At 41.0% G+C, this 27,043-nt stretch overlaps 1 protein-coding gene across 5 annotated transcripts in view; it reads left to right on the top strand.

Annotated features, from left to right (window-relative positions):
• LOC103142808 (myoferlin-like) overlaps window positions 1–27,043 on the top strand; it is a 36,607-nt gene that overhangs the window by 1,017 nt on the left and 8,547 nt on the right. The window contains exons 3-36 of one of the 5 annotated variants that reach the window (XM_007559057.2): window positions 87–178; window positions 6,397–6,505; window positions 6,581–6,674; window positions 6,762–6,922; window positions 8,679–8,807; window positions 8,920–8,982; window positions 9,067–9,117; window positions 9,206–9,236; window positions 11,463–11,578; window positions 11,682–11,808; window positions 11,886–11,989; window positions 12,558–12,626; window positions 12,704–12,747; window positions 13,257–13,339; window positions 13,453–13,491; window positions 14,878–15,002; window positions 15,084–15,197; window positions 17,107–17,284; window positions 17,399–17,523; window positions 18,181–18,290; window positions 19,260–19,452; window positions 19,592–19,747; window positions 19,871–20,002; window positions 20,446–20,609; window positions 22,012–22,126; window positions 22,343–22,445; window positions 23,064–23,206; window positions 23,327–23,497; window positions 23,723–23,816; window positions 23,904–23,981; window positions 24,747–24,928; window positions 25,285–25,443; window positions 26,532–26,633; window positions 26,710–26,871. In XM_007559057.2, coding sequence (XP_007559119.1) covers window positions 87–178; window positions 6,397–6,505; window positions 6,581–6,674; window positions 6,762–6,922; window positions 8,679–8,807; window positions 8,920–8,982; window positions 9,067–9,117; window positions 9,206–9,236; window positions 11,463–11,578; window positions 11,682–11,808; window positions 11,886–11,989; window positions 12,558–12,626; window positions 12,704–12,747; window positions 13,257–13,339; window positions 13,453–13,491; window positions 14,878–15,002; window positions 15,084–15,197; window positions 17,107–17,284; window positions 17,399–17,523; window positions 18,181–18,290; window positions 19,260–19,452; window positions 19,592–19,747; window positions 19,871–20,002; window positions 20,446–20,609; window positions 22,012–22,126; window positions 22,343–22,445; window positions 23,064–23,206; window positions 23,327–23,497; window positions 23,723–23,816; window positions 23,904–23,981; window positions 24,747–24,928; window positions 25,285–25,443; window positions 26,532–26,633; window positions 26,710–26,871 — 3,918 coding nt within the window. Of the gene's footprint in view, window positions 1–86; window positions 179–6,396; window positions 6,506–6,580; window positions 6,675–6,758; window positions 6,923–8,678; window positions 8,808–8,919; window positions 8,983–9,066; window positions 9,118–9,205; window positions 9,237–11,462; window positions 11,579–11,681; window positions 11,809–11,885; window positions 11,990–12,557; window positions 12,627–12,703; window positions 12,748–13,256; window positions 13,340–13,452; window positions 13,492–14,841; window positions 15,003–15,083; window positions 15,198–17,106; window positions 17,285–17,398; window positions 17,524–18,180; window positions 18,291–19,259; window positions 19,453–19,591; window positions 19,748–19,870; window positions 20,003–20,445; window positions 20,610–22,011; window positions 22,127–22,342; window positions 22,446–23,063; window positions 23,207–23,326; window positions 23,498–23,722; window positions 23,817–23,903; window positions 23,982–24,746; window positions 24,929–25,284; window positions 25,444–26,531; window positions 26,634–26,709; window positions 26,872–27,043 lie in introns of all 5 variants that reach the window. The other 4 variants (XM_007559049.2, XM_016674930.1, XM_007559100.2 and 1 more) reach the window with 4 other exon arrangements.

Raw genomic sequence — 27,043 nt, 5'->3', positions numbered from 1 at the left:
TCACTGTAAAGCAACACCAATCAATAGTTTAATATCATCATGAGATTGTCCCAGTACAGCAGTATTTACTCTTCGTGTTCCTTCAGGTGCTGGAGTTTGATCTAAAAGGCGTTCCGCTGGACTCCGGCTCACAGCTAGACGTGGTTGTGAAAGATTACGAGACGATTGGGAAAGATAAGTGAGTTAAATACAGCCTGAAGGCTTCTTGGGCTTGCTGTTGGTTTTACACAACAAAGGGATTTCAGTAATGAGGTAGTCGGCATCAACTCTTTCCTTTGATAAAACCTTAAAGTTGCCGTTGTACAATCTGAGTTTTTAGAAAACCTTTCTGCCTCTCTGCAGCACTGATTCATCTTCCAAACACATTAATGAGATTAATGAATAGTTTTCAAGGAAAGTTTGACAATTTCAGAGAAATGAAGTTATTGGCTGAATCCACCCGATCACACCCACTTCACCATGCTGAGACTTGCTGGACGGTGTGGGATGACAGAATTTGATTGAGTAACAATGCCTCTCTGTTAGTTTTCAGTCTGAGTTGGATTTGTCTACAGAACGCTGAAAATTTCTGCTGCAAACAGGAAGAAACTCGACCACTGTGAACTACTACAGCCATTAACTGGATGTTGCCTTTTAATTAAAGAAACATGTGGGTCCAATCTGTGCCAACCACAAAAGACTTTCTATCCTTGTTGACCATCACTAGTTATGGTGACAAAGACTCGTCTGATACTGAAAGAACCTCCCAGAGTTAGAGAATTGTTTTTATAAATATAAAATATGTAAAGCTGTATCCAAATTTTCTTTGCATGTGCTTTGCTGAGTAAAAGTTTCCCTTGTGTCTGGGCAGTCATTCGGAGGGAGGTGCGTTTCCAGAGCATGAGCTCAGTTTTCCACTCTGCTGTCCTGCCTGACACACTCCCAGAAGATTTAAACTGTGCTGGCAGAGGGGAGCAGTGCTTTCTCTGAAATAGTTTTCCAGCTGCTAATGGGTTATTTCCTGTTATCATGGCAACAGGTTGGTCTTGATAACCAGATTTTATTTTTAAAGAGCATTGTAGTGCAGAGTCTTGTACGTGTAACTGTTATCATGTCTTTGTAGGAAAGATCAGAGCTCTGAATCCAGAGCGTTTTAAGCATGAGAATGGAATTCCTTTAATTACCCCAATGGGATCTGAGCATTGGCATGAAAATGGACAACCCAGATTGTTTCTGTGGTGGCTTAAAGAATGCAGCAACTGTACTCACATTAGCAGATCAGAAGAATATTATGTTTTAAAGCAGATATGTTGCCAAATACGATGCTGTGAAGCTGAAACCAACACCCTTCTAATCCTGTAAGTCAGGGGTCTGTAGCGGGTTTCCTTTTTCAGATGGCATACACACCCGACCATAGTTAGGATCCACCATGTTTCCTCAGGAATAATTCTGGAAGTGTCTGTAAGACGGGGCAACTGAAAAAATAAAGCTCTGACACACTGACCTGAATAGGAAGTCATCAGGAAATTTGTCTCTTTCCACATGGCTGGACTGTTTTCTAAAACCCAACCTCTTTGCGACATTAATCCACTGATATTTCTCTAACTTCTCCTCTCTTCAAGGTCAAAGGCCTCATTTTCGCAATCCTAAGAGAAGTTATTTTGAGCTGGACAGGCTGATCTGAAGATCAGTCTAATTCAGTAGTATAAAGTAGCTGAACTTCAAAGTTTAATTTAAGGGACTGTTGGAGTTCATTTTGTCTCTGTTTACTACCCAGGACCCGACCAGAACCCCTCAGTGTAAATTACCTTGAAAAATAATGAGATGATGCCGAAACATGATCAAATGTTACAAGCCATACATGTCGTAGAAATGGATATAGAGTTACATTCATTGTCCAGTGGTGGGGCCACACTTGGCTCACCTCAGGGATGTAGAGTTACATTCATTGTCCAGTGCTGGGGCCACACTTGGCTCACCTTAGGGATGTGACCAAGTGAGGCAAAGATTGTAGAGTTTAGCTTTTTTCTTGTCTGTGATCTGTACCCTCCCAAAGGGTAGTCTAATCAGTTTCAGTCTGTTTATGTGTGACTGATGGCAGTCACACATAAGAGGCTAAAAGAGATAGAGGAAAAGACAGAACCCATAACAGGACATTAAATTATTTCAGGGTTGTCCCCTCAGTCTTTTAGCTCTGCCCAGGTTTTCCCTGTTTCTCTGGCCTTGAGGCGATGGAGGCAGCTGAGAGCTGTGGTCTTTCCTTGTTGCCAAGTGTGTGTGACTAAAAAGCTAATAGCAGAAACAGAACAGGGCTGCTGGCCATTGTCAAATGCACAAGAATGCCTTCACTTCCTTCTGGGCAGAACATTTCTCCTTAGGGTAGGCCACAGAAGTCCAACCTGACTCTTTTATTTCAAAAATCCTGAACACAACTGGATGCTTGGTTTAAAGAACCATGCAAGTATGAATTTTACTTTGAAGATCACTCTGACTGCCAATGTGCAAGTGCAGATCAAGGTGAGCTACTGAAGGGTCAAGAAACTATCACTTGTAAAAACTAGGCAAAGTTGAGAGCCTCCATAGAAAGGATGCTTTCACTCACACACAGCACAGTGGGTCTGATTGGATTGTTGGCTGTGTGGTTCCACTGGTGATCAGACATGTTTCTGTGCAACAAGTTGGAAAGAGAACAGAGAAACGGAAACAAGTGGAGGCTGATGTTTACAGTAACCACTGAGCTGCATGCAGCAGAACAGAAAGAGGATACTATGCTTTCTATAGTTCATCGCTGGAAAGAAGCAGCGAAATGGTTTGTGACTGAAAGCCTGGCACTGAGGACAACTGGAGCTGAACTTCAGGACAGAGGGCATCTACTGAATGGTTAAAAAAAAACAACAGAATTTGTATTGAACTTTTCCAGTCACATCAACCAATCAGAGCTCTTTATGCTAGATCAATATTCAACCATTAACTCAGACATATATACAGATTATCTGGCAACTTGCTGCCCTTCAAGCTTTAAGCTGGATTCAGATCTTCAGTTTTTTTGGAATGCAAAACAACCACTCCACACCCACACTGACTTCACTGGGAAAATGTTGCAAGTTGTAACTCATCCATACAAGCTGGTTTTATGCAAACAGAAGTCATGTACTTTTGCCATAATCCCCTACAGTTTTGGCATCTAGATGAAACAAACAGTTCAAAGCACCTCAGGGCAAAATTACCTCTGGAAGTGACCTTCACAAGTACGTATTGTAATGCCTTACAAGTGGAGCCAAGCTGTAAAGTTACCTGGATTGGATCCACTTTGAAGATCAAGATCTGGACAAAAATGAATTCTGTTCAGTTTAGAACTTCATACCCTCTCCATGACCCAGAGCTTTAGCATTGGTTTCTGACCAAACATGCTAACACTGGGGAGAGAGGTCCACTCATTTAAGTCATTATGGTTAAGAGCTGAAGAAAAGATGAATCAAAAAGAACTATGACTCTACATCACTTCCTTCTGTGTTCAATAGAAAACCCAGTATTCTTGTTCTTTTACTAAATGTGTTGTGGCTGTTTGGTGCTCTGGCTTTGCCAAAGAGACTCTGCTTCTTGAAAAAAAAGGGGGCTAGTGTAGTAGATGTATTAGTGGGCTGTTATGTCCCACATAGGGATGTCACTCCAGCAGCAGACTAATGTTGTAGAGGGGTGGGAGGCGGGGTTTGAAGGATGTGTGAAGATCTGTTCAAAAGACTGCATGTGTTCAGGCTGCTGCTTTCCTCACTGAGGAAGTGATCCTTCGTCTTGGACTTGGGAGTCTAATATCTAGCTCATTCTAACTATATGATCAGAGGTTTTAGACAGTAAATGGACATCTGTTAATTGGAATGTTCTGTTCTTTATTAAACCAAAGCTAAACACACTGGAGGCCTTTTTGCGTCAAGTGTTTTTAAAGCGTTTCTCATCTCTGCTGAGAACAAGAAGCCAAATGAATGTTTTGCTATGACCACAAGGACAAGTGGCACTGCTGTCAACTGAATATGAATAAGTCAGCTTGTTGACAAAGGAAGAACTGTTTACCTTCAGCCATTAAGTGATACAAAGGATTATATCCTGCTCATATTTCTCTCTGACTCACCACGGCTCAACTAAAGACTCATAGCCTGATTTAGCCACTGGATATTTACAGAGGAAGTTCATAATCCCAGCATGTTCTCTGTAAGCTGTTCACTGTCTGTTTAGAAGGAAATTGTTGTAATGTGCCCTCATCTTAATGCTGGTGTTTGTTAATCATGGGTGGATACAGGTTTAATGTACAACTTGATCTCTTAATAAGTGAACTCTTTTAGCTGAAAGTGGTGCAACAGAAACTCATTGAACTGAACAAGTTAGAATCCAGAACTGGTGCTCCATTCAGCAGATGATCCAGGTTTGTTCTCTGAAGGGGAAATTGGTGACGGAGCAATGCAAGAGCTTCATCTCCCTGGAGCTCCTCCTTTAAAAAATCCTCTTGACACAATTCAATTTTAAAAGGACCTCTGGGTATTTTTCTTCCCAGTGTGAGACCCCCACTTCAAAGTTTACAAAGGTGAAACCTTTTTTTTTCTTTTTTTCTTCTTTTTTGTTTGTTGCGCTCACTTTGGAATAATCATGCACAACAACCGTTACTTTTTGCTTCAAAGATTTTAACTTTAGTTTTGTCTAAAATTGTGTCCTATGTGTCGGTGTAGTGACCAGTTGTGACTCCGCCCAATAAATTCATGCTCCAATTTACTCTCACAATTGAGGCCCTACAGTCTTTTTCATATTCTCCACATGACAGATCTGTCTCTCTTTCCAGTTGCCACTATAAACCTTTTTGGTTGGTCTACAGATCTAAGGTCAAGCTATAACTGACCTACTTCCCTCTCCATTGTTATTTGCTTTTAATAAATTTTTTTTCCTGAACTTGTAATGTAGTTGTCGCAGTGTTGACAATTGGTAGCAAAACACTTCATCCCCTTTCATTTTATATATCAGGTGTACATTTAAGATTTAGCGAGTTGCCAGCTAGAATCAGTGGTTGTCATATCAACGAGCAGCTTTTGTCCCTCCATCAGAGGGCGGGATCTTGTATCTGTGATGTCATGTCGCAATATGTCCTACCCAGTCAAGCAGGTCATTATTTTCTTCTTCTTATCCTCCTTAGTCTTGTGTTCATGTCTTCACTGAACTTCTGGATTTATACTGAGATTAAGTTCTAGACATTTTGTAAGCTCAGCTTACTAACTGGGTGACTTATAAAATCAATTGACTGCATTGTATTTTAATTGACAATGCTAAAGGTGGCTAAATTCAAATGCACCCCGCATGAAAGATTTTAAACCATTAAAAGTGTAGTATGTAACTTTTATAAAAATGTTTTTCTTAACTCTCACCATGTTGTAACAGTTTGAGACAGATAATCTGTAAAAAGATGGATCTCCTCCACCCTGAGGAAATGCACAAAAAAACAACCAATCAGAGCCAGGAGGAGGGGCTTGGCGCTGTCAATCAACGTCATGTTCTCTACTAAATGGGCTAATGGCGGAGAAACAACTCGCTGTAAGAGGAAAACTGTTGTCTGCCATCATAAGTGGCTATGCTAACTAGCATTAGCATTCACAACAGGCTCTGCCGATAGGGAAAAGCTGTAGCGGTAGCAGAGAAGAAGGGGCCGGGGTGACAAGCACCAAGACCCGCCCCCGTCTCTGATTGGTTGCTTCTAGTTGGCACCGGGAGAAGACAGAGGAGTTCAGTTTTTTCAGATTATCTCTCATACCAAGTTGTCACAACATAGTTTCAACAAATATGTAAAAAACATAGATATATTTTTTTAAAGTTGCATACTCCAGCTGTAAAAGGTTGATGAAGAACTTCTCAATTTTAATTATTATTTAGAGTATTACTGATAATCATCTTGGTAACAGCAGGGCGGCAGCACATGATCCAACAAGACATGAGAATCCATGAACCACTCCACCAGCCCTGCTGTTCACACAGCTCAGTGTACGACGAGGTCCCAACGCTGCAGCCTCACCTCCACATACAGCAGGTGATGAAGTCACCAACTCTGGTAGTTCTCAGCTGTTTGGACACTAGCAGTGTGCAGAATCCCGGGCAGACAGATTGAAGAGTGAAATGATATTCCTCGTGGTGAGTTTTGTTTGTCTGTGAAAGGCAGGGCTTGTTAGCTCTGGGTGGTTTCCCTCTCTGGGCTCTTTCTGTGAATGTGACCTCAGCTGAGAACACATCAGCATATCCACTGTCCCTGTCACCGAAGACATCCTGACCGACTGCAGCCAAGCCGGTCTGCAGACTGGATGTTACGGAATAAAATCAGCAAAGCAGGCATGCTGACTTTTACCTTACAACATGGAAACAATTCTGTTTGCTGTTTTTGATTTGTAGATTCCTTGGGTCCACTAAGGTTTCTCTGCGAGACCTTGCCTCTGGAAAATCGAGATCTCTGCCATGCAAAAATGTTCCTCTGGTCAATGAGAGCGGGAAGGGGATCGGAGTGAGTGTTGTATTGTAAAAGTAACGTTAAACAAGTCGAATGAAAAGAGCTGAGCAGGTTCTCATTTCCCTGTAGGCTACGATAGACCTGGTGATTGCCTATGACCCTCCAGCCAATGCCGTGCCGAACCCCAATGACCCCCAAGATGGAAATGCTGCAGTGGACGCCGGTCTGTTTGTTTCATAGTGAAGCATTGCTGCACGACTGGATTTAGTTTGCTGAATCTCAGGTCTTTTCTGTCTTTGGTGCCTAGCAGGAGGGGGTGAGGATGAAGAGGGGAATGAGACTGTTCCAGACGGGGCCCAGAGTGGCCCAGCTGGAGCCCCTTCGTCCTCTGGTCAGGCTGGGGCTCTTCGCCAGAGGCTGAACCGGGCGCAGAGTCGCCACCGACTTGCCAATAAACCCCAGGACTTCCAGGTCAGTTCAGTAGTTTTTATTTATGGACATTTTGGTAATAATTTTTCATGACTTCAGAACTGAAATGCATATGCTTCTTCAAATCATCCAGTTGTGTTGCAGTAGAATAATTCCTTACTGAAAAATGTACAAGAATCAAACATTTTAACTTCAATTCATAAAGAGTGGAGCAAATCCTCTATTAAGAAATAACTGTTTTTAACAAAGTCATTGGTGGGAGCAGGTTGTGTTCCAGCCCAGCGGGTTTATCTGGTATTTCAAACAACTCATGAGGCCATGACTCTGACTTTGGGAAAGGAAAAGGCCCACAGCATCACATATCCTCCACTGTACATAACAGTGGATGTGAGACTTGCTTCACCCAAAAACACCACCTTGAATATCTGTTGCCAAATAGTTTTAAGCATATCACACTAAAGCATATTGTCGGTGCATCCAGCGGTAGCTATGGAAACTTGGTAAAACCAAGATGTGAAGATTTTCAGGAATCTGTCAAGGTGAGTTTGGAGGTTTAGCTTCATTGCCATCCTACTCATCATTAAGCCTGTTACAAATCATTACTGTTACAATAACCAATGAATCAATTAATCACATGACGAGTTAAAGCCAGCTCGATGACTTCCATTTACAGGATTGTTTTTCTTGTCATTCTGCCAACAAAAGTCTTCATTATGGTTCATTGGGCTCAACTTTTCAGTTTTATTTGCTGTTTCTGTTATTTTCTTTTTTTATTCTGGATATTTAAAATGTATTTCACTTCCAGTGTTAAATGTTTGTTAGATTTAAACTTTATTGATGTTTGAGAATGTGTTCTTGCATTATTATGCCATTTACATCATATTATGTGAAAATGGTCTTGGAACAACAATATTATTGTTTATCATAATAACTTCTGGGACGATTTATCGTCCAGGGAAATGAGCTGTCCTGGCAGAGCTCCTCTCTGTGTGGTGGAAGGATAAATGTGGGTTGTTGTCCAGCTCAGCGGTCAGGAGCCGAGAGAAATGAGGCTTCTGTCACAGTGTGTTTATGCTCCATGGAAACAGAAAGTCATGAATAACTAATTAGTGACTCTGATAAACTAGAAAAACATAAAACAAAGATTAGCATCTGTGATTTCGTTGAAACCTTTTTTCACAACTATGTAAATCTCCTTCAATTTAACTTTGACTTGTTTTCTCTTTTTGTGAGACGATCCTCCTGCATTTACAGAAGAATTCAATTCAAAGGTGTTTTTTTGTTGTTGTTTTTTTTCCTTTACACATTTTCAGCTGGTGTGTGTCAACACATCTGTCATCTGTAGAATAGCGTAACCCTAAAATTCTTCAGTTAAAGCACATTTTTTAAATCCTGAAGGCATTTTCTGCACTCCTGGTGACCCAGACCGGGTCAACGGATCACTGATTTAATCAAACAGTATTCTGATTAAATCAGTAATCACTGAAAACCACTTCTGCAGCTTTTTCAGTTTGAAAAACGTCTGAATTGTTTCTCTCAGAATCTCGACTTTCACCCTACAAGGTAAAAACATCGAAGAATTCTGCTACAGAAAGACAGCTATTTTTTGTTGTTGTTTTTTTCCGGCCATGATTAAACGCGTTCTGTTCAAACAAGATGATTTAAGTAATCTTGAATAGACAGGTGATTGTGTGAACTTACATGGTGACATGACTATGTTGTGTTACCTACTTCCCCTCTAATCCTGTTGTTTCTTTACATGCAGTCCACTCATGAACTGATCCACTCTGTCCTCCAGATCCGTGTTCGGGTCGTGGAAGCCCGTCAGCTGTCCGGAAATAACATCAAGCCTGTGGTGAAGGTCCATGTGTGTGGACAGACCCACCGGACGAGGATCAAGAAGGGAAACAACCCGTTTTTTGACGAGGTTTCATCTTTTTTCCGATCTAACTTAAACGATACAAGCTTAAGTGTTCCTGCTTGTTGTTCTGCTCCGGCTCTCGTGGATCCTCGTGTGATTGGTTGTTGGTTTCTTGCAGATCTTCTTCTACAACGTTCATATGCTGCCGTCGGATTTGTTTGAACAGAACATCAGCTTCAGGGTTGGTGCAGCTCATGGAAATGTTGTGGTTTTCTGTCCGTCCATGTGGATGCTCCAGCATAAAACCTGATTGTTTTATTTATAGGTGTATAATTCATATTCGCTGAGGGCAGACAGCCTTATGGGTGAATTCATGGTAAGTATTAAGTGGCGACCGCTCATACTTATTAATTTTTATAAGTGTTTGTGTCTCAACCAGGCCTCTCCTTGTTTTTTTCACGCAGCTGGACATTGGTTATGTTTATGATGAACCAGGTATGTTCACACAGAGTTAAGTGTTTTTCAAGTCCATGTTGTTTGAAAGTTTTGTTCTTTTTTGTCACTTCTGGAGGGAATTTAAGAGGATTTTTAAAAACACCTTTTGGTAACACTTTATTTTACGGGGTATGCATAACACCGACATGACTCTGTCATAAACATGACATAACACCTGTCTTTGTGAATGTTCTCATGAAGTTTCATTCGGTAAATAATGACACTTTAATGCAAAATTGGTACTTTTAATGGACTTTCAATGCAACTTTTAAAGCAACTTTGCATTAAAAGTGTTATTATTTACTGAATGACACTTCATGACAACAGTCATAGACATTCATAAAGACTCCTTCATGTACATGACAGGTGTTATGTCATGTTTATGACAGCGTTATGTCAGCCTTATGCACACCCAGTCAAATAAAGTGTTACCCAACTTTCTATCTATAAGTCAATATGTAGCTTTCGATGTTGTTATGAAAATGCTGAAGTAGTTCTCGGAGAGAGAGAAACTAATTGTTGCCTGGTGAAGGTCGGGGCAGCGCAGTCCGAAGCCCTCATGATCACATGTTATTTTTGGCATTTTGTAGAAAAATTTGTCATTTTTCAGACATTTAGCTGTAACAGCTGTAGAAATTCCAAGTTTTCTGTTGAAGTTCCAATAGAACTCCAGGTGTCTGAACCTCTTCAGTCTGACTCTGAGAGTTATTTTGAAATGGTTTTCTGCAAAACTCAAAGTACAAATGTGAAAAACTCAAAGAAATCACACCAGACCTTGGTTCAAAAAATCCTTCAGACATGATCTCCGAACTCTTCACAATAATAAACATGGGTGAGTTCACTATAGATGGCACAGAAAAGCTCCTGTTTTGTTCTGTTTTGTTCAGATTTAAACAAGCAGTGTGTACTGACTACAGCAAGCAGTTTCAACTTTAAACAAGATATAAATCTGTGGAGTGAAAATATGGAGACTATTTTCACTCCATATAAATCCCAGGGTAAGGCATCCAGAAACGCATGTAATTGAATGGCTAACACATGCGACGGCATGTATATATAAATCCAAAACGAGGCTAAAACTACAAACAATAAAAAAACTTTGCAGTATTTGCCTTCTATACTCTGAATGAGCAAGGGTTGAAAAAATGACAGGAAAACAACATTGGCTCCTATACTGCAAGGTTCTAGTGACAACAAGTTGCTGCTGTGTTCATGTGTCTCTTCCTGTATGTTTCTAAAAATACATCTGACTTGGAGCAAAGCAGCATTCATTGTGCTAACGCTGCCTTTACATATTTGTTAATCTGACTGTGTAAACTCGGACAACTAAACAAATCTCTAATAAAATATAAGCTGTAGCTAACTGAAACAGCCAAAACTGTCCATCAGTACAATACACGCTCACCAGCGCTTCATCAGATATGCAGTCTGTTCATTTGTTATTTGGGAGTTTCAGAAATTTCAAACCAAAACTCTGTTGGCTTTACATATTGGTCCAAAAAGGAGAAAATATCCAGTGGGGAGAAAAACGATGAAGATGAAAAATCCTTATCAGAGGAGAATGACTGATTTTAACATCATACATGGGAAACAGTCAAGGAATACAGAATATCATCTCTGAACAAAACACAACGTTGAAACAAATGGCCTGTGCCAGCAGACATTGACACTAGGGGCCACTCCTGACAGAGAGGTTCAGGAAACAGACAGCAGCTCACACAGACTGACCAAAACTGGATAATGATTGATTGGAAAAGCGCTGCCTTTAGCTTCAGACGCAACTTCACCTTAAGCATAAAAGCATGGATCCACCCTGCCTTGCATCAACAGTTCAGGTGTTGTGGAGGATGTTTTTATTTTTTTTGGCACATTTTGGGTCCTTTAAGCAACATTTAAACATGTTTGTGCTGCTGATGTCCAGCTCATCGTCCAGCAGGATAACACGCCTTGTCACAAATCTCAAATGAGTCCACTGGTTTCCTGAACTTGACAGTGAATTTACTGTCCCCCAACGGCCTCAACGGTCACGAGATTTCAATCCAACACAGCACATTTGTACTGGAATGGAAGCGTTTCATCATAAAACTCCAGCGACTGTGAAATCGCATCAGTATGGACTGAAAACCGCCAAGGAGCGCTTGAATCTTTCTCTGCTTGCTGCCAAGTGAAAGAGGCCAGGGAATCTGTGGTTCTCATGTCCTGATCATATTTGTGGTCATTCTGCAGCCCATTGTGTGATGAGGAAGTGGCTCCTGTTGAATGACCCAGATGACTCCAGCTCCGGCGCTAAAGGCTACCTCAAAGTCAGCCTGTTTGTTGTGGGAACAGGAGACGAGCCTCCGGTATGTAGTCACTGATTCTACATGTGCCTCAATTTCACTACCAACCACAGAATCTGCTCCCATTTTCCATTTATTTTATTTTTGGATTCTGTTCTGACTGTAGGTGGAAAAGAGGGAATCAAATGACGACCAGGACGACATAGAGAGCAACCTGCTGCTGCCAGCAGGGGTCACCCTGCGGTGGGCCACGCTGTCCTTAAAGGTGTTCAGGGCTGAGGACATTCCCCAGAGTAAGACGAGACGAAATCAATCAGATCACGAATCTCTGTCTGATAAAACAAATAACGCCTTGTTTTCTCTTTTTCAGTGGATGATGCATTTGTCCAGACGTTGAAAGGGATCTTTGGAGGAGAGGAAAACAAGAAGAACCTGGTGGATCCTTTCCTAGAGGCGCGGTTTGCTGGCAAAAAGGTTTCAACTCAACCCAGACTTGTTAGCCAGTTAGGGATGTACGATGGCTAAAAAAACAGATCCTGATAGAAGTGTTTCTTATCAGTCGATATTAATAATTGATTAGATTTTAGTTTCAAATATTTGAAGTACAACCAAACTTTTAATGTTTTATCCAGTTTTCCCTTCAAATCGTTTTTAATTTTTTCAATTTTTGAGTAGTTATGAGGAACGGTGGCAAAACCTGAAACTGCTGCTGCACAAGTCACTCAACATGTTGTTGCTAGGTAACCAAAGAGTGAGTTACTTGATGCCACCCAGCTAACTTAGCTAGCTGTGAAAGGTAGCTGCTAAAGCCTTTCCTTTGCCTACATCTCCCAGAATGCTGTGCGGTTATTGCTCAGATTTCAGTGAATATTTTTATATTGAATATTATATTAGATGTATTATATATTGATATTAATCACTTGTCTATCACGATATATTATTATTTATTTATTGTCCAGTCCTAGTCAAAGTCCTTTAATAAAAAAGCATAAATGTTACCTGCTGAGACAAAAAACTAATAATGGTGTTTTTCTGTTTGCAGTTGTGCACTCAGATCATTGAGAGGAACGCGAACCCAGAGTGGAACCAAGTTTTGAACCTTCAAGTCAAAGTAAGAAGTCCTGATCCTGTTAAAGACGATCAAGTTTAGAAAAGCTTAGTGGAAATGAGTTTTTGTCTTCACTGCAGTTCCCGTCCATGTGTGAGCGCATCAAGCTGACCGTGTTCGACTGGTGAGTTCTTCTGTTTCAGAGCATCCAGTCTGCAGCAGTGTATTGTTTTGATGGAGTGAATTCCAGCTGGGAAACTGTGCCTCCATGTTTCTGCAATGTGGTCAGCGACTGTGTGTGTGTGTGTGTGTGTGTGTGTGTGTGTGTGTGGCCCAGCAACAACCACTTGAGAATAATGCAGGGCAGTGACTCAGACTGTGGTGGCCCTTCCCTTTCCCCTCAATAACATGTTCTGTTGGCTGCCCTGAGCTAATTTTCATCACAGTTTCTGATCACATAGCTCAGGTTCAGGAAGGCCAGAGGGAAATAAGTTCAAGAGGAAAAGGTTAGGTTAGGCGTTGATAACATATTTAAATCTCGGTGTAATTTGATGCCATGCAGAAAACGTCCAGACTCAGAGCAACAAAATAAAAGATTTTAATTTAGTAATGAAACCATAATAACTCACTTAGTGTGTACTTTAAAAAAATGCAGGGAAGAATGAAATGTCTTTACTTGATGTTTGGCTGCAGGGATCGGCTGACAGGAAATGATGCTGTTGGCACCACATACCTGAACTTGACCAAGATAGCCTCCTCTGGTGGAGAGATAGAAGGTACGGGACTTCTGTTTTAGTTCAATGTCTGAAAAGTGCAAAAACTGGAGGAGAAGTTTTCTAATCCAAGTAGCAGAACTTTTAAATTGCTCTTTTTTTTTCTTTTGGAATAGAGGAACATGCAGATAATGGGGAAATGCCATCGTTTGAAGGTTCACCTGCGCTTTTTGTTCTGTGTTGCATGTGATGTTATGCATTGAGCATGCTAAGCGCTTGTGATTAGCCATGGGCCGGTATGAAGCTCTCATCTGATTCAGACTCAGATGAGCTTTATTTTGTTAAATTTGCAACATTGCTAAAAAAAAAAGGAGGCAAAAAAAAAACACTATTTGACAAATCAATAGTTTACCAAAGAAGGAATAGGCTGAAGCCAAGGCTTATACTTGCCTACCCTTTTGCACATACAATACAACAAAACTTGTTTTTATTTAAGACAATAGATTTTATTTTCAGTTGTGAATAAGTCATTTAATAGACATAGCAAAAATACTTAAGCATTTTCTAAAGGTTTAAATGCTTATTGTACAGGATAATACAATGCAAAATTAGTAAAATGAAGGTCGGCCAGAGTACATGACGAACCTGGACAGTTCAGTTCTTCTTCCCTTTTTTTTTTTAAAACAAAGTTTGACTAAAATAGAATTTGAGCCAGGCTTAGAAAAAACCCAGATTAAGAATAAAGTCTTAATAATGAGAAAAGTTGTATAAGAATAAAGTTTAAAGAGCACACAAATAATATCATATTGAAATGGTAGTATTAGTAAAATTAATTGGTAATTTTATAAATCCAACACAAAAAGTCTTAAATCTAAATGATGAAGGTTGAGCATCTAGTGAAGTTATGGTTATCAGTTTTACAAATAGGACAAAATCTTTTAACTCATGAGGACCAAATTGTCACAGACAGGCTTTTGAAACATTTGTGCAAAGGACTGAGTCTAATTCGAAGAAAGAACCTCGGGCTGAATGAGCTGCTCAGGTCAGATCCTAAAACCTCTTTTGAAAATTAACTCTCATTAAAATGACTTTCTTCTGGTGTTTTTGTCTTTTATTCTTGTAATATTTTGACTATTCTCATAATTAAGAAAAATGTTTAACCCTAACATATATAGAAATGCTAAACAATGGTGACTATTTTTAAAACAAAAACCAAAAATATTGAATGAAGGTTGTGTATAATAGCATAAACTATTCATAATTACCAGACCTGTGGGGAACGTAAAATGTCAGACTTCACTGTTTAAAGCTGTTTGACGGAAAATCTTTAGCTGTTGGTGAAACCTAAACGTTTTGAAACCTCGGTACATTTGGATACTAGCTAACCGGCCCATGTCTAATTGTTTTCAAGTCCTGTTTGTGCATAGTGTTAGTACTGCTGTTCTCTGCTCTGTTTTGACCTGATAAGTTTTACGTGTTGACCTCACACCTCCCTGTCACTTCAGTTTGTTGCTGCCTGCTTTCCCAGCATGACCTACTAACAAGAAGAACTTTGCTCATGTAAGTTTGTCCAGAGATGAACTCTGCTGCCGTCTCCCCAGCTGACTCAGGAGAGTCTCAGGTGGGTTTCCTGCCCTTGTTTGGCCCCTGTTACATCAACCTATATGGCAGTCCCAGAGAGTTCACGGGCCTCCCAGACCCCTATGAGGCTCTGAACCTTGGCGAGGTACTGGCACCATTTTGCTTTTAGCCTTTCCTTTCTTTTGTACGATAATCTTGAGATCCTAATCTTTTGAATTCATTACAGGGAGAAGGAGTGGCGTACAGGGGCAGGGTGCTGGTGGAGCTCTCCACGAAGCTGGAGGGGAAAGCAGACAAAGCAGTTGACAGTATCCACAGTGACGACATCCTTGTGGTTCAGGTACTGCAGCTGTTCATCTCAGTGGGACAGCATGATGTAACATTGACTTTTGTGAGCTTTACATCATGTTATAATGTTATTCCCTCATCAAAAACAGACCTGGAGTGTTTGAGAAATTCTTTAATATCCATTGCAACCATTCAGCTGTGCAAAATGCCTGGGTGGACCTAGCCCCGCCCAGCTCCCGAGCTTCCACCTCACAGATGAGCCCTTCCTCACTCAACTCTTTCAGACTAGCCAGCATCAATTGGCAAACACCTGCTGGAACTGAACGTCAACTGAGCTCATTATAGGAGCTGCTTCTTTGTGCAACACTGGTGAAAACGTTATTAGTGATTGAGGAGCCATGTTGTGACGACTTGCTGAAGACGGAGCTTCAGAAAGAACAGGAGTTTTCAAAAAGACAGAGGCCCAATTTCAAGGCGTCAAATTTCTTTAAAGTGATATTTGACAACTTTTGGCAACTGACGATTTTATGACGACTGAAGGTAACATTTACTTGATAGTGTTGTATTACTTTTGTAATATGTGCCTGGAAAATACATAATATTGTCCCTTTTCAATTGCAAGTTTGTTGCCTGAAATGAGTTTATGGAGGAAATTATATTTGCCTATTGGAGCTTTCATAGTACAGTTATGTTTTTAGCTGTTTCTTTCTCTTGTAAGAAACAGCTTACAAGAGAAAGCTGTTTCTTACAGCTTTCTTGTAGCATTCTTGCTACAAGGTTAGCAAGAATGCTAACCTTGTAGCATTCTTTTGGAGTTCCTAATGATTATTCTGGTGGAAAAATCAGACATTATTTCAATATCTTGTTTTGTGGAGGAAAACTGATTTTAGATAATTGTCTTCTTTTTAAGAGCTGACAGAAATATTTATGTTCTAGGTATTATGTTTTGAGTGCCATACAAAAATAATATATTGTTACTAATCAGTTGGGATCAAAGGTGATGTCACACTGTGTGAAAAATGGGTATCTTACTGTTACAACAGTTGCTTTTGTCTTTAACAGAGATAAGAAGATTAAAGACAGAATATAAACTGTAAACACATTCCTTACAGAACTCTTTAACTCTGATGGAGGTTTAAAACTTAAAAGCAATAAAACATGAATTTTACAACCATGACCCCTCCCCTGGGCCCCATCATGATGAACAACAGGGACCTAAAGCCAGAGATTGCCAGATCACAGCTGCAGCCATGTGGCCCCTCAGGAGGCCCCTCATGCTCCACCACTCTGTCTTCAGCTAGATAGAGCTGAACATGAGCAGAGTGGCACATCGCTTTGCTCTCCTGGATCAGGCTAAATCCTGGTCTTTAATCAGAACACGGGCTTTAGAACAGGGGTCTTCTGATCCAGGCCTGCAGGGCCAGGGTCCCTCAGCTTGTCTCTGGTCCAACGCAGCTGAATCAAACGTCTGGGGAAGTTGAGTGCATGCTAGTGAATCAGTTCTGGTAGTGATCTGATTATTTGACTCGGGTATGTTGGACCAGAGACACATCTAAACCCTGCAGGACCCCGGCCCTTGCGGACTGGATCTGGAGAGCCCTGCTTTATATTAACACCATAAGATAGCTGGAAAAATGCCCTGAATTATGTTAAAACTGACAGGAAAGTTTAGTTTAAATTAGCTTCTAACATATTTTGTGCTTCTTAGTTTTCCTGACAACTGCTGAAGCAGGAGACGTATTCCCACAATAATAACTTCCACAATGAAGAGGGTTGTTAGCATACCTAGCATAGCATATTAGCACTTAGTTTTAATGCATTTGAATGAAAAAAATTTTGTGTTTCAAGATGAAAACCATCCCATTCCGATCACCATTAAAACCTTTTCATCATTTCCACAACATAGCTAGCATTTCATCATATGAAAGTTAACATACTGTTTTTTCTTCCCCATTCTTTAGAAGTACCAGAGAAGAAGAAAATACTGTCTGTGCGCAGTCTTCCACAGCGCCTCCATGATTCAGGAACCTGGTGAACCCATCCAGTTTGAGATCAGCATTGGTAACTATGGCAACAAACTGGACACCACCTGTAAACCCCTGGCCTCCACCACCCAGTACAGCTGTGCTGTATTTGATGGTACGTGATTAAGCTCTTTGTTTTACAGTCACTGGTGTAACTTGACAGTCTAAAGCTCTTTAAATGAAACGTTTCAAGTTTTCACTTGACCTCACCTGTGGTTCTGTTTCCCAGGTAACCACTACTACTACCTGCCCTGGGCAAACACTAAGCCGGTGGTTGTTCTCACGTCCTTCTGGGAGGACATCGGTCACCGCCTCGATTCTGTCAACATCATCCTCTACATCACACACCGCCTGGTAACATCTGTGTTTTCTTTGCTAACTAAAGGCCTGATGCATTTAGTTTATTTTATTGGGATTTCTTGATGTGTTAAAGCTGCTGTATTTAATTTTTATAAAAAATGTATTTTACATATTTGTTATGTAACTGTCACTATGTTGTAGCAACATAAGATCAGGCAGATGAAAAAAATCCAACTAGAAACAACAATCAGTACCAGGAGGCGGGGCTTGTCACTGTCAATCATGTTCCCCTCCCCCTTCCCTTGCTTTCTGCTACCTCTATAGCTTCTCCCTGTCAGCAGAGCCTGTTCTGAATGCTAATCCAGTGTTGACTGATACATGTTTTTCCTGTAACTGTAAGTTCTTTCTCCACCATCAGCACAATTAGCAGTAAGAACACAGAATTGATTGACAGCTCTAAGCCCTCTTCTTGGCTCTGATTGGTTGTTTCTGACCTGGAAGTGGTGCATTTCTTCAGACAGCTACAGAAGCACAGGGAGGTGGTGAAATAATCTTTTTCACAGATTATCTGTCCCATTCCGTCACAACATGGTGACAGATTTAACAAATATGTAAAAATAAAACTTTTTTATAAAAGTTGCTTACTGCAGCTTTAAAGTTGATCTGAGAATATGTGAGAGGGAGCTGCTTGTTCTGTGTTTCATGTTTTAGCAATCCAACCTGGATGCATTTAAAACCGCCATATTGGCTAAAGTTCCTGACAGCCAGCTGGCAGAGGTGTGGATGAAGTTACTCAATCAGTTGATTGAAGACTTGGACAGGTAAACAGGAAGTTTCTATTTCCTTCCTTTCTAACAGGAGATGCATCCTACAGCATTTGGTAGATTTCTTATCTTTTTGTAAAACATTTACACAAAAATCACTTTTGTCAAAAAATGACTTGGGCCATTATTTTACAAAGGTGACTATATTTGGGAGAGGGAATCTCACATTTTGTGTGAGCGTCTCTTGGTGATAATTGAGGGTAAACTAAATGATCTTTGTGTTGCTGAACATCTGCCAATATTTGCAAATCTGGCATGTTTTCTGAAATGTTGAAAGTGCAAAAGGATGAAACGGTAAGCAGTTCTTCTGTTCAGCCTTCCTGTTATCCACCTAGCCTTGTTCTCTTCCAGATTGAAGAAACCAGATGTGTGTGTTGCAAGGCTCCAAAATAACTTAAATTCTTTTCAAACCCAATTTGATTCCTGATTTTAATCATTTACTTCCCCCTACACTTTCACTTTATTTATTTATTTATTTATTTATTTTACAAATGATAGAAATTATTTTCAAAAAACTTTTGATTTTTATTTCAATCATCTCTTCCTTGAGTTGACCTGAAATCAAATTCAAAATAATTTGAAACAACAAGATGAGTCTTGGGTGTGCTGACATCACTCCTAACTAACCCAAGGAGTGTATTGGTGGGGGGAAAAAAAATCCAGATTTTTGACTGAATAAATTATTAGCTATGAAAATTGACTATGAAAATGTTTTAAATCAAAATTTGACTTGAGATACAAGATATATTGTCAAGCCTTATTTAATTCACTCTTAAACAGGGCCTAAACACCTTTTACAAAATGCTAGAAATGGTTAGCATCAAGTGTTTGTTGGTGCATCTCTGCTTTAATGAAAGGGAGGTCAGTCAGGTTAAAGGATCAGAATAACCACAAATCAACAAGACCAGACAATGTACTGACATGGAAGTGTGTGTGGATAATGACTGACTGTGTGTTCTCGTGGAGTTTCCCCACCCCTGACCTGGAGGGCCGCTCCAACCTGACATCTCTGGACATCCAGATCAAGAAACTACGAGACAACGCTCTGACGTCCATCAAGATGGCAGCAAGTCGCATGAGGGAGGAAGCCAGGGAAATCCCAGACACGCTGCCGGATATAGAGAGCTGGGCGGACAAGCTCAACCAGCTGGCCAACGAGGTACACACACGCACACACACACACACACACACAGGAAGCCCGGAGGTTTGAGGCTGGGTTCCGGCTGGTGTTCAGGGATTGTTTCAAAAACTCCTAATATGTCCAAAGTTTTTCCTGCCAACGTTCTCCTCGTCTGCAGCCCCAGAACAGCATGCCTGACGTGATCATCTGGATGCTGCGCGGCGAGAAGCGTGTGGCCTACAGCCGCATCCCGGCTCATCAGATCCTCTACTCCACCTACAGCCAACAGGCCTGTGGGCAGCACTGTGGCCAGACTCGGACCATCTTCCTGAAGGTACACAGTGTGGGATGGGGGTAGTGGGGGGAAGAGATGCTGGACCAGATTCTGCTGTTAGATTTCCTGAACTGCTACTTTCTTCATCACCTTGTTGAAGCTTTGTGGTGTTCATGCCCTCAGTACCCCATGGACAAGACCAAAGGCCTGAAGGTTCCGGTTCAGGTCAGGGTCAACATGTGGCTCGGCCTCTCTGTACACGAGAAAAGGTTCAACGCCTTCTCAGAGGGAACCTTCAGTGTGTTTGCTGAACTGGTATGAGACTTCGACAACTGAGCTTTTATGGACAGTTTATTTATTTATTTTTTTTCAAATAAAGATTTTAATATGAAGTTTCATCCAGCTTGGAAGTTGTTACTTTATCAACAACACTTGAGAAGCATATTATTGTATTCAGCCCCCTTTACTATGATGCTACTAAATATGCACCCAACTTCCTTCAGTTTGTTTCACTTCCTAATCAGAGTACGATCCTCTTCTTTGTAATGTGGGCAAACGTTTAAAGGAGAGCTGGTATATAAAACGGCATTCTAAGCTGTGGGTTCACTAACCTCTGTTCAGTTATTCAAACATAATCACATAAATATCAACAAAATAAATACAAGTACATAGTGATGAGAGAGAAAATGGATACAAGTTTAAGGATATTCATGCCTGTCCAGTCGTTTTCAGTCACCGTGTTGTCTCCTGTGTTGCAGTATGAAAACCAGGCTAAAGTGTTCGGGAACTGGGGGACCACCGGACTGGTGGGCCGACACAAGTTCTCTGATGTGACGGGAAAACTGAAGCTGAAGCAGGAGTACTTCATGCCACCCAGAGGATGGGAGTGGGAGTCCGACTGGTTTATCGACCCGGAGAAAGCGTGAGAACACACGGGTTTAATGAAGTTTGTCTAAACTAGTCTTTACTTATTTAGTAAAATTTGACACAGAAAAACTTATTTTATTCACCAGGACTAAATTTAATGGGCCACACTTCCTCTGCTTTGTTACATTTCTCACATCAACATGATTTGATGTCTGTAGCAGAACGTACCAGTGAGCTGGAAGTTCTGGTTTCCAAAACAGCCAGTCTTGGTGTTTGATGAAATCCCCCCAAAAAGAAATTATCGTTATCATGACTTAGCCAACAGAGCTAGCTTGGATTGGCTCTCTTGCGTTCTAAGGAGATGAATGAGACAAGATTGTCATTATAGAAAGAAATGGATGTTGCCAACATCACTGAGCAAATCTTCAGGATTTGTTGTAATATTGTAATAACAATCCCATAATGTCAAATAAACTTCAAAGAACCAGGTTTGTCGAAGAAAAAAATATATCTTATGATCGTGAAGCAAAGTCATAATTATGAGATACGAGTTGTTTTTTTTTTATCAAAGAGGTGGAAATGGGCTTTCATGTCAGACAATTACTTCTCATTAAAAAGAGAACAGAGAGGCATTAGCAGCTGGTGCCCCGCCCCTTTAATTAGTCGCCGTAAAGGGAAAGAGGCAGCGCTGTGGGGAATCTTCAGGAGGAAATGTCGTTTTGAAAACCTGTTAGGTTAATTCTAACTGGAATCAAACTAAACGGCAAACATTTCTGCCTCCCTCATGGTCGTTTGCATAGAAACTGCTTCCGTTTTTAAAGCTTCCCCAGGGCACGTGTGTCTCTTGGCACCAAATGACATCAGTCAGTCAGTTCCAGTTTTTCGCAATCCCTTAATACTAGAAATTCGCACCAAAATCAACAGAACCACACATTTTTTCATGCTACTGCAGAATTGTGAGTTTATTGCAAATTTTCCACAAAAATCTAACTCCCACCTGCAGGTGGCAGTATTTCCTACTTCTGCTATTTCATCTTTACTTAATGTTGCGTTATTGTCTGTTATTGATGTGGCAACTATAACAGTCATATTTAATATCATTCTTAAGTGCAAATATTCCAAAATTCCTTTGAAATATTTGAATTTGAAAGTAATATATGATTATGATTGCAAAGAAAAATCACGAAAACAAACATGAAATCCTGGAGGAACTGATCACTGTGAAAAGACTTTCAATGTTGAAGTCATTACGAAATGCAGACATAGCTATTTATTTACATTTTAGTCATTAGCTAATGGGTTTTATCAATACCTGTGATAACAGTCAGGATTTTTATGTGGCCCAAAATGAGTTTGACCCCTCTGCCTTAGGGCTTTATTTAATTTTAACCCAACTACACTGAATATTTGCATAATTTTTTATTTATTAAAAAGATGTAATATATGCTTTGTTTCAGCCTGCTAACCGAGGCAGACGCCGGACACACAGAGTTCATGGACGAGGTGTTTCAGAACGAGAGCCGTTTCCCCGGCGGAGAGTGGAAGGCCGCCTCGGAGCCGTACACCGACGTGGTGAGAGCAGCGAGCCACGTCGTGTGTGTGCGCGTGCACACACACACACGCACACGCACACCATCAGGATCTCTACGACAAAAAATACACAAATGCACATATCTGGATCTTTTAAACCTGCGGATCATCTCTCTGTTATTCAGTTGCTTAAAAAAAAAAAGATATGCACGTTCTTGATTATGAAATTGCAGCTGACCTCATTTGTGTGTTGGGCAGAACGGAGAGAAAAGCCGAAACCCTAAAGAGTTCGACTGTCCTCCAGGCTGGACGTGGGAGGACAGCTGGACGGTGGACATCAACAGAGCTGTGGATGATCAAGGTGCAGAAACTCACAATGTGTCATTTTACATAAAACTGAGCTTTTCATGGATGTGCTTTGATCTAATCAATGCTCTCACTGCCAGCTGCAGAAATACACTGTTGGTCAGAAACAACCAATCAGAGCCAGGAGGAGGAGGGGCTTAGTGCTGACAATCACCTCATGTAATGGCGGAGGAACAGCTTAGTTACAGGAAAACTGTTCATCTACCATCAGCTAACTAGTATTAAAGCTAGTTAGCTTTAATGCTAAAGCTAAGTAGCTTTAGCATTAATGGCAGGCTGTAAAAACAAAAAAGACAAACAAAAAAAATGTATTTCTAAGTATAAAAGTTACATACTGTAAGTGTAGACCACTGGCAATTTAGATCCCATGAATTAAGAATTGCATGCAGCACAAATTAATGTGTGAAGGCAGGTGAATAAATCAGTCGCATATAAATCTACATTTATTTCTGTAGAGCTGTACAGCAGTGAGCTCTGCACCAAAGTGCTCCCCGTTAGTTCAGGGGTAAATAAAAGAAATAACATTAGAAGAAACAAAAATGACAAAATACTGCCAGGATAATATGAATGACAAAAAGTATATGGCAACAGTGTGTGTGTGTGTTCTGCACAGGCTGGGAGTACGGGGTGACCATTCCTCCAGACGATAAGCCCCGATCCTGGGTCCCTGCTGAGAAGATGTACCACGTCCACCGGCGGAGGAGGCTGGTCCGGCCCCGAAAGAGAGCGGCGCGTCCGGCCGGAGCGGCACTGGAGGTCGGCACCCAACGCCACGGCTTAGTGAAGGAACTGTCAGAAATGCTGCCACTTGCATTTCTGCATTAATCCATTTAAGGAAATATTGTTGTCTTAAGATGTTTGTTCTCAAATGCACAGAGAAGAGATCATGGTGACCCCGAGGGATGGGAATTCTCCTCCCTGATTGGCTGGAAGTTCCATCGAAACGAGCGTTCCTCGGACTCGTTCCGTCGACGGCGCTGGAGGAGAAAGATGGCGCCCGAAGATCGCCTGGGAGCCTGCGCCATTTTTCAGCTGGAGGGTGCATTAGTGAGTGAAACTGGATCCACCGTCACAGACGGACAGATTCTCGTTCAGAGCAGCAAACAGGCCTGTTGGTAATTCAGAGGAAGCAGGAACTGACTGTGAGCTTAATGGGTCACCAAATATTTACCCACGATTAATGAAGGCCGACTCCTCAGGCGCAGTTTGGCTTGTATTTGCCGTGCGACACATGAACACGCCGCTGAGGGATGTTTCTGCTTTGGTCTGCAGGGCATCGATACAGAGGACAAGGAGAAGGGCTCCAAAGGCGATGCCACCAAGCTGTTTGGGGCCAACACCCCCACCGTGTCCTGCTCCTTCGACAGTGAGCCACAGACAGTTAGAACATAACATACCGCAGGCCAGAAGGGTCAGATGTGAATTGATCTTATTTTCCTGAACTCCTCTGTAGGGTCGTACATGTACCACCTCCGAGTCTATCTCTACCAGGCGAGGAACCTGACATCTATGGACAAAGACAGTTTCTCTGGTAAGATTTTATCTGTGGGCAAAAGATCTGTGGATCCATGTCAGGAAATTAGAATGTTATGAAAAAGTTTATTTTATTTCAGTTCAAAAGGTGAAATCCTTTTAAAGGATCACTGCTCAGCAGGTCAAACAGCGTTTGAAAAGTTACACAGTAAAATATTAACGGCAATATTTGGTTTATTTAGCCTGGGAAATAAACTGAGTGTTCATTTTCAAAGTTATATTTTAATAATGTTCATACATTCATAAATGTGTGCAGTTCATAACCAGATATAATTCACAAGCTAAATGTTTAGTTAAACTAAATATTAAATGTGAAGCTAAATGTATAGTTTACAAAATAAATATTTTATTTTTAAACTAAATATTTATCTCTAACATAAATACTTAGTCATGAGCTAAATATTTAGCTTGCTGGCAAAATTTTTAGGTCTGAGCTAAATATTTAAAGAAAATATCTCAATTGGAGCTAAATATTTTGTTGCAAAACAAAATATTTGTAAACTAAATATATTGGAGGTAAATATTTAGCTACAAATTAAACTAAATATTTAGTTTTTAAACTAAGTATTTAAATCACAAACTAGTGGGTTGATGTGACTATGTCTCAGACCTGCAACCACGTTTTGATGTGACCTGGAGAAAAGCGGTTCAGCATCATGTCCGCTACAGATCTCCCTGTTGAACATGACGAGTCTTTGTGTTTTTAATAAGACTGACTCATGCACATGAATATGAGGTAAAATCATGTCTTCCCACGTTACAGATCCGTACGCGCACGTTTCCTTCCTTCACGTCAGCAAGACGACGGAGAAGCTCCGAGCCACGCTGAACCCGACCTGGGACCAAACTCTGATTTTCAACGACGTAGAGATTTACGGAGACCCCAAGAACGTCGATGCCAATCCTCCAGACGTGGTGCTGGAGTTCTACGACAGCGACCAAGTGGTAGGCTGCATGGTGGCGGTATATTACAACGATTCAAAGATCCCATTTACAGATGAAATGTCTTCAGACTGTAATTGCATAGTTCAAACGCTGAACTTTCATAGGGCAGAAAATTGACCTTTCAAGGACTAATTTTCCTTCAGGAAAGATTCGACATGCCTTTATTATGTGGCACAGAACATTCTTCAGAATTTTATTTCCCTGCAAAACAGCATCCGTCTCTTCCTGTCCTGTGGGTGTCTGTGGCTGAATAAATCCGTTCCCCTCCAGGAGTTTTCTCAGCTCCTCGCTGGTTCTCTGCCGTTGGGGATTCCAGCTGAACTCTGTGGCAGTGAAACATGTGATGCTGTGTGCAGGGGAAGGACGAGCAGCTGGGCCGCAGCATTTGCGTCCCGCTGGTGAAGCTGAACTCCAGCATGGATCAGACGCCCCGGCTGCTGTGGCACCCCGTCATCCAGAAGGGCCAGAGGGCTGGGGAGGCCCTCGTGGCGGCTGAACTCATTCTGAAAGACAAGGTCTGATTTATTAAAAAAAATATATCTGTACATCTCTGGGAAACGGGTTGCATTACATTCTTAGAAATTCTGGAGCATTCCTTCCTGTTTTGCATTTGGACTGAATGACCTGCTACACCCACTGTTTCTATACGGTTTTATTTCCTGACACTAAACATCTCTTGCTGTTTTTAAATTGAGAGGGTTGGAGGTGACGCGTTCTTACAGCTGGCAGTCTGAGCGACTGGAATAGGGAATGCTGGGAAAAGACGGAAAGTACAACAGGAACATTTTCGTTTCATTCTGTGAACAACAGATTAGCTCATAATGTTGGGATAATCTAGAGCAGTAGAGTTGATATAAGATCAAGTTCTTCAGCTTTGTTATCGGTTATTCTATCAATTATTCTGAAGATTAATCCGATAATAAAACTTTTCAACCAGATAACTGCAACTTTTTCATTTTAACTTTTTAACTTGCACTTAAAAAATATTTTGTGCAACATAAAATTGCAAATTCTTTTTAAATAAGAAGTTCATTTTATTGCCTTGAATGCAAAAACAGTGATGAACAATGATGCTGTTCATCATGTGCAGCAAACGATTCGACTGCAGCTAAAAGAGTCACCATGTGTGAAACTCATTCGTTCTGTTTGACTTGTCAGAACAATGTCAGGCTGATCTGCTGATTAATATTTAAATGAACCAATTAATAACTGGATAGCAAAATATACTTGATGTGAGGTTTGCTTATTTTTACAGAATTTGAACCAGGTGAAGCCGAAACTAGAGGAGAACTGGGAAGAACAGATTTACATTTTTTTTTTTAAATCTTAAATGCATCTTATATTTTTGGCAGTTTTTGCTGCTCTGCATATGTTCTTTCAGGAAACAGCCTTTTTTTTAGTCTGAATACTCCAGTTAACGGTTAATTGATTACTTGGTTGATTATTTCCATACATTTTTAATAATCATACTTTTTAAAATGTGAAACGTGTTTGAACCCTAAATTCAGCGTGCTAGTAAAAACCTGGTATTTCATCCTCTTCCCTTTTTGTCTCTCTACGGTCAGTCTTAGAAACAAAACGTTGAGAGTTTGTCTTTTTGCAGTCAGGTGATGCGGATCTTCCCCTGGTTCCCCCAAAAAGAGCCGAGAACCTCTACATGGTCCCCCAGGGGATCCGGCCGGTGGTGCAGCTGACAGCTGTGGAGGTGAGGCTCATCGCAGACGCCGGTCCGTCAATGCTCTCCGTCTCTCTGTGTAACCAGCTCTCCTCTCGGCCTCCAGATTCTGGCGTGGGGTCTGAGGAACATGAAGACCTACCAACTGGCGGCGGTGTCTTCCCCCAGCCTGGTGGTGGAGTGCGGAGGCCAGCGGGTGGAGTCTGCTGTGATCAAGAACATGAAGAAGAGCCCCAACTTCCCCGGCTGCGTCCTCTTCATCAAAGTGGTAATGATGATGTCATTAAAGGACGATGCCAACAGGGATATTTGAAAAGTAGCATTTTGGTCCTACAGTCTGAAATTGAATAAGAAATCTAACTTATATATATGTGTGTGTGTGTGTTTAGGTTGGACCTAAAATAATTCACCAGGACCCATTAAAAAAAAGTGATCTGCTT

Source organism: Poecilia formosa, unplaced genomic scaffold (genome assembly GCF_000485575.1).
Source record: "Poecilia formosa unplaced genomic scaffold, Poecilia_formosa-5.1.2 Scaffold4, whole genome shotgun sequence".
In the NCBI taxonomy this organism is placed as follows: domain Eukaryota; kingdom Metazoa; phylum Chordata; class Actinopteri; order Cyprinodontiformes; family Poeciliidae; genus Poecilia; species Poecilia formosa.
This window is presented reverse-complemented; position numbering and strand designations above follow the sequence as displayed.